Raw genomic sequence first — 6,000 nt, forward strand, 5'->3', positions numbered from 1 at the left:
TCAGTTCCAGGTTAAAAGGGTGTCTTAGGGCAGTAGTCTCAGGGGTTCCTCTAGTCTCTATCAGTCCAGTAAGTCTGTTCTGTTTTATGAATTTTTCTACATGTTTCTCCCATTCTAATTGGCATCTTCTGTTGTGTCCCTGGTCAGAATGGTAGTGGTAGCCAGGCACCATCTAGTTCTTCTGGTCTCAGGCTAGAAGAGGCTGTGGTTTGCATGGGCCATTAGTCCTGCGGGGGGCAGACGCTTTTATTATCCCCACGGAGACACAGAAGGGCAAAGTACCATCTTTTATTCGTTCATTAAGTATTTATTGACTGCCTGATGTGTGCCAGGGGTGCATTGGTATATTAATCAGACTAAGTACCTGCTGTCACGGAGCTTATATTCTAACAGGGTTAGGAGACAAACACATACTTAAATGTCAGGTAGTAATGAATGCTCTGAAATTCAGGAAGCAGAATAAGGGGTATTTAGCTAGGATGGTCAGAGAAGGCCTCTCTGAGAAGATGGCATTTGAGCAGAGATCTCTGTGAAGTAGACTACGCCATGTCATGATTACCTGTGGGTAGAGCATTCCCAGCGTAGGGATGGCAAGGGAGAACGCTGTGAATCAGGAGTATGCTTGGTGTGTGTGAGGAACAACAGGAAAGCCGTTGTGGCTGAAGCTTAATGAGCACGCGTGAGAGTGTCAGGAGATGAGGTCCAGAGAGGTTGCCCATTCTTAAATCGCGTGGAGACTTATATTGGGCCCGGTAAGGACTCCTTAAATGCGGTGCGGAGCCATTGGGAGACTGTGAGCCAGCATAGCTTGATCTGGCTGCTGTGCAGGGGCCAAGAATGGGAGCAGGGAAGCCAGGAAGGAGGCAGTTGCAGAAATCCAGGTAAGAGGTGATTCTGGCTTAGTTTAGTGTGAGTAGCCACGGGAGGTGATGAGCAGTGGCGGGATTCTGGATATAGTTTGAAGGCTGAGTCAGTGTTGTTTTTCTGGTGGCTTGATCATGAGAGAAGGGTCTGAGAGAAGGGAGTTGAGAATGACTTGCTGTTTTTTGGCTCGTGTAACTGGGTAGATAGTGATATTATTTACTGAGATAGAAGAGAACACTGACGTGCAGACAACTGGAGACAGAGAAAGTGTTTTCACGAAGGGGGGAGTCAGCAGCTGTATCGAGAGCAGTGGAAGCGTAAGGTGAGGCCTGAGAATTGACCATTCACTGGAAATAGGTAATTGGTGAACTTGACGACTGGTTGCAGTGGACTGGTGGCTTTTTGGGGATGGGTTCAAAAGAGAGCACAAGGTGAGGAAGTGGAGACAGCAGAGGTAACTTTCAGAGGAGTTTTACTTCTGAAGGGAGCCGAGAACTGGGACAGTAGGTGGAGGGAGACGTGGAGTTGGTTGTTTTTTTAGCATGGGAATGTCATAACATGTTTGCATTCTGATAACAGTTATCTGGTAGGGAGGGGAAAATTGATCACGCAACAGAGAGGAAGTGCCTGAGCTGGCAGGAAGGGTTGCGCGGGCAGTTGGCCTTAGATGGGAGTTAGTAAGTAGTGGAGTTGGTACATGAACCCAGAAGTCTGGCCCCAAAGCCCGTGCTCTTACTGCCATACTACGGCTCTCAAAATGGAGGTTGCGCTCGCTGTAAATAGGTGTTTTTGAGATAGTAGGGGAAATGTGAATATATACCGATTATTAGGTGGTATCAGGGTAGTTAATTTGTTCACTATTGGCCATAACATTTTGATTGTTTTTTAAAAAGTTCTGTTTTAGGTTGGAGATGAGTACAGAAGTATTGATTAGTGAAGTGACATATCTTGGATTTACTTAAAAATATTCTAGTTTCTCTTTCCCACTTCCTCCGCTTGCCCCTAAACGGGAAGGAAAGATAAAACCAGATTGGCAGCATGATAACTGTTGGGTCTGGGTGATGGGTATGTGGGTTGGTTACGTGCCCATGCAGTGGAGGTTTACCTAGTTATAGTACCTAGCCAGCGTAACACGGTGACGCCTTCATCTGTGCTCTTCCTTCCCCCTCCAGGTGGCAATCACCGGGCAGCTTGGTGTCAAGCCCCAGACAGGCAACAACATTCCTCTCGCGGCCACTAACTTCCGTATCCAGGGCAAGGATGTGCTGCGTCTGCCACCCTCTTCCATCACCACAGATGCCAAAGGCCAGACAGTCCTGCGAATCACTCCGGACATGATGGCTACGTTGGCCAAGTCCCAGGTTACCACAGTCAAACTGACCCAGGACCTCTTTGGGACAGGAAGCAGTACAGCAGGCAAAGGCATCTCCGCTACCTTACACGTCACCTCCAACCCAGTCCATGCAGCTGAGAGCCCTGCCAAGGCCAGCTCGGCCAGCGCCCCTGCGTCCACTCCAGCAGGCACCACCGTGGTCAAGGTGACTCCTGACCTCAAGCCAGCAGAAGCCTCGGGTTCAGCTTTTCGCTTGATGCCGGCCCTTGGTGTGAGCGTGGCTGACCAGAAGGGGAAGAGCACAGTGGTCTCCTCAGAAGGAAAGGCGGCCGCCACCATCCGCATCGTGCAGGGCCTGGGCATGATGCCCCCCAAAGCAGGCCAGACCATCACAGTCGCAGCCCAGGCCAAGCAGGGGTCCTCAGTGGCGAGTGGGTCTGGAACTGTGCACGCTTCTGCGGTGTCCGTGCCCAGTATGAATGCGGCCGTGTCCAAGACTGTGGCAGTGGCGTCTGGGGCTGCAAGCACCCCTATCAGCATCGGGACGGGAGCCCCCACTGTGCGACAGGTCCCGGTTAGCACCACAGTTGTGTCCACATCCCAGGCTGTGAGTAACACTAGTGGTCAAGAATAGCCCCTCTTGTTTGGGAAGCTTCTTTTTTTTGACGTTTTCTTAAGCTTTAGGTGAAAGTTTACAGAGCAAATTAGTTTCCCTTTCAGTATTTATACACAGATTGTTTCGTGACATTGATTGCAATCCCTGCACTGTCAGCACTCCCCCTTTCCACCCCAGCTTTCCCGTTTCCATTCATCCCCTTTTCCTCCCTTCGCAGTGTTGCCTTTGGGCAGGTGTTGTTTATTTTGTCTTCTGTGCTTGATTGTTCTAAGTAGCACGCCCCTCACGGGTGTTACTTATTTTTTAGACCTGTCTAATCTTTGGCTGAAAGGTGAGCTTCACGATTGGCTTCAGTTCTGAGTTAGATGGGCGTCTAGGGGCCATAGTCTCAGGGGTTCCTCTAGTCTCTGTCAGACCAGTAAGTCTGGTCTTTCTTGTGAATTTAAATTTTGTTCTACATTTTCTCCTGCTCTGTCCTAGACCTTCTTCCGTGATCTTGGTCAGAATGGTTGGTGGTCTTAGCTGGGTACCATCTAGTTCTTCTGGTGTCAGGCTAGTGGAGGCTGTGGTTTGTGTGGTGTGTTAGTCCTTTGGACTAATTGCTTCCTTGTGTCTTTGGTTTTCTTCATTCTCCTTTACTCCCGACGGGACAAGACCAATAACTGTAAACGGCTGCTCGTGAGCTTTTAACACCGCAGACACAACTCACCAAAGTAGGCTGTAGGACATTCTTTATCAACTATGTTGTGCCAGTCGACCTGGATGTCCCCCGAGACCATGGTCCAGCAACTCAATCCCAAGAGGTGTTTGGTTGTGCCCAGGAAGCTTCTATGACTGTGCCCCTTATGTGTTCTGGAATATATGTGAATATACATGCTGCACATACAAATACGTATGTAAAAATAATCCACAGCCAGACCTGTATATGTACATGGAGATACTCTTGTGCTCCTTCCTACCCCGATTCAGCATACGTATGTACCTATGTATCTGTTTGTAAAATTGTTTGTCTGTACTGTTGTTACAGGCTTGTATATGCTATAGTATGTACTGTGGTTGCCTTTTTTTTTTTCCTTTTCCCTCAGTGTCCTCCTTTGCCTTGGTCAAGTTGTGCTGACTTCCCCTGTATTGTATATTGCCTTTCCCTTCACCAAAGTTAACACATACCTACTATCTAGTTAGTGATTTGCCCTCCACTCCCCTCCCTGCTGGTAAACATCAAATATTGTTTCTTTTGTGTGGAAACCTTTTCTTGACTTGATAATAGTGGTCTTATACAATATTTGTCCTTTTGTGATTGGCTGATTGCAGTCAGCATAATGTCTGCCAGATTCAGCCATGCTGTGAGATGTTTCGTGGATTCATCGTTACTCTTTATCGTTGCTTAGTATTCTGTTGTGTGTATATACCATAGTTTATCTATTCATCTCTTGATGGGCACTTAGGTTGTTTCCATCTTTTTGCTATTGTGAATAATCTGCAGTGAACATGAGTGTGCATATGTTGATTTGTGACAGCTCTTTTTTCTGTAGGATATATAATGAGTGAGGTTGCTGGATCATATGGTATTTCTAGTGTTTTAAGGAAGTGCCGTATCATTTTGCATAGAGGTTGTACCATTTTACGTTCCCACCAGCAATGTATGAAGAGTTCCAATCTCCCCACAACCTCACGGCATCCGTTTTCTGTTTTTTTGATCAGTGCCATGCTTGCAGGGGTGAGATGGTATCTCATTGTACTTTTGATTTGCATCTCTCTAATAGCTAATGGGTGCCCTGGTGGTACAGTGGTTAAGAACTCAGGCTATTGACCAAAAGATTGGCAGTTTGAATCCACCAGCCGCTCCTTGGAAACCCTGTGAAGCAGTTCTACTCCGTCCTATAGGATTGCTATGAGTTGGAATCTACTCTATGGCAACGGGTTTTTTGGGTTAATGGCTAACGATCATGAGCATCTTTTCATGTATTTGTTGGTCGCCTGAATGTCCTTTTTCGTGAAGTGTCTGTTCATGTCCTTTGCCCATTTTATGATTGACTTGTTTTTCTTTTTGTTGTTGAGTTGTTTAGGGAGCTTCTTAAGATTGTTTAACTCCTGTCCCATGAGAGACTCCCTAAGAACTAGGAAACTTCTTAGTTCAGAGGAGTCACCTCATTTGACTCTAATAGCCTCTTGTTTTCTTCTGGAATTTATAAAAGGGCAATACCTGCATACATCCTTAAAAAATACTAAAACAGTATAGAAGTACATTCAGGAAAATATTTCACCACCCTTCACTTCTCCCTTCATGAGGGCTAATTACTGCTAGTAATTTGCCATTTATCCTTCTGCTCTTTTTCCTAAGCATTTTCATACATATACACATAGTTTTTTGAAAATACATACAAGAGACTTCACTAACTCCGTGTCTTGGGGATATTTCTAGGCATACACAGATACTGACTGTGTTCTTGTTTGTGGTACTATGGGCACGCGGTTTGCACTCGACTGCTAACCTAAAGGTTGATTCGAACCCACCAGGTGGTACCACAGAAGATAGTCCTGGCAATCTGCTTCCTTAAAGATTACAGCCAGAAAACCCTATGGGGTAGTTCTACTCTACCACATGGGGAAGCCATCAGTTGGAATTGAGTCTTAAGCAACATAGTCATCCACAGTAGGGATATACTCTAACCAGTCTTCTGTGAGAGGATACATTTTCACTGCTACTAATCAGTGCTACAGTGAATGTCCTTGTACATGTTTAAGTATTTCTAAAGCACAGATTCCTAGGATGAGCCATCAGGGTGTACATAGTTAAAAAGCTAACAGATGTTCCATTGGTGATACGGAAAGGCCATACCAGGGTGCACTCCCACCAGCAAGTTTCCTGCTTTCCCCATACCCAAACAGACGTTGGATGTCACTAGTCTCTTTAACCTTATACACGTATCTTAGCTGTGAAGAGGAGTTTCTTTTTCGTTTCATTCCTGTGGTTACTTGTGAGGTGGAGCACCGATTCATCTGGATACTGGCTGTTTGCACATTCTCTCCAGTGGTGATTGGCCTTTTATATCTTTTCCTTATGGTTTAAGGGGGACTTTTTGTATCTTCTGGAGTTAATTATTTTTTTTTATTGTTGTAATTAAATGAAGTTTACATTTCAAGTTAGTCTCCCATACAGAATTTTTTTTTTTTTTTTAACATACAT

The 6,000-nt window shown here is 45.7% G+C and overlaps 1 protein-coding gene across 1 annotated transcript in view; it reads left to right on the top strand.

Moving 5' to 3' along the window:
• The window catches only part of NFRKB (nuclear factor related to kappaB binding protein), a 50,995-nt gene that overhangs the window by 35,504 nt on the left and 9,491 nt on the right, over positions 1-6,000 (top strand). Inside the window, exon 22 of the mRNA XM_012556401.2 lies at positions 2,037-2,804. Coding sequence (XP_012411855.1) covers positions 2,037-2,804 — 768 coding nt within the window. The remainder of the gene's footprint in view (positions 1-2,036; positions 2,805-6,000) is intronic.

Source organism: Trichechus manatus, unplaced genomic scaffold (genome assembly GCF_000243295.1).
Source record: "Trichechus manatus latirostris isolate Lorelei unplaced genomic scaffold, TriManLat1.0 scaffold00064, whole genome shotgun sequence".
Lineage (NCBI taxonomy): Eukaryota > Metazoa > Chordata > Mammalia > Sirenia > Trichechidae > Trichechus > Trichechus manatus.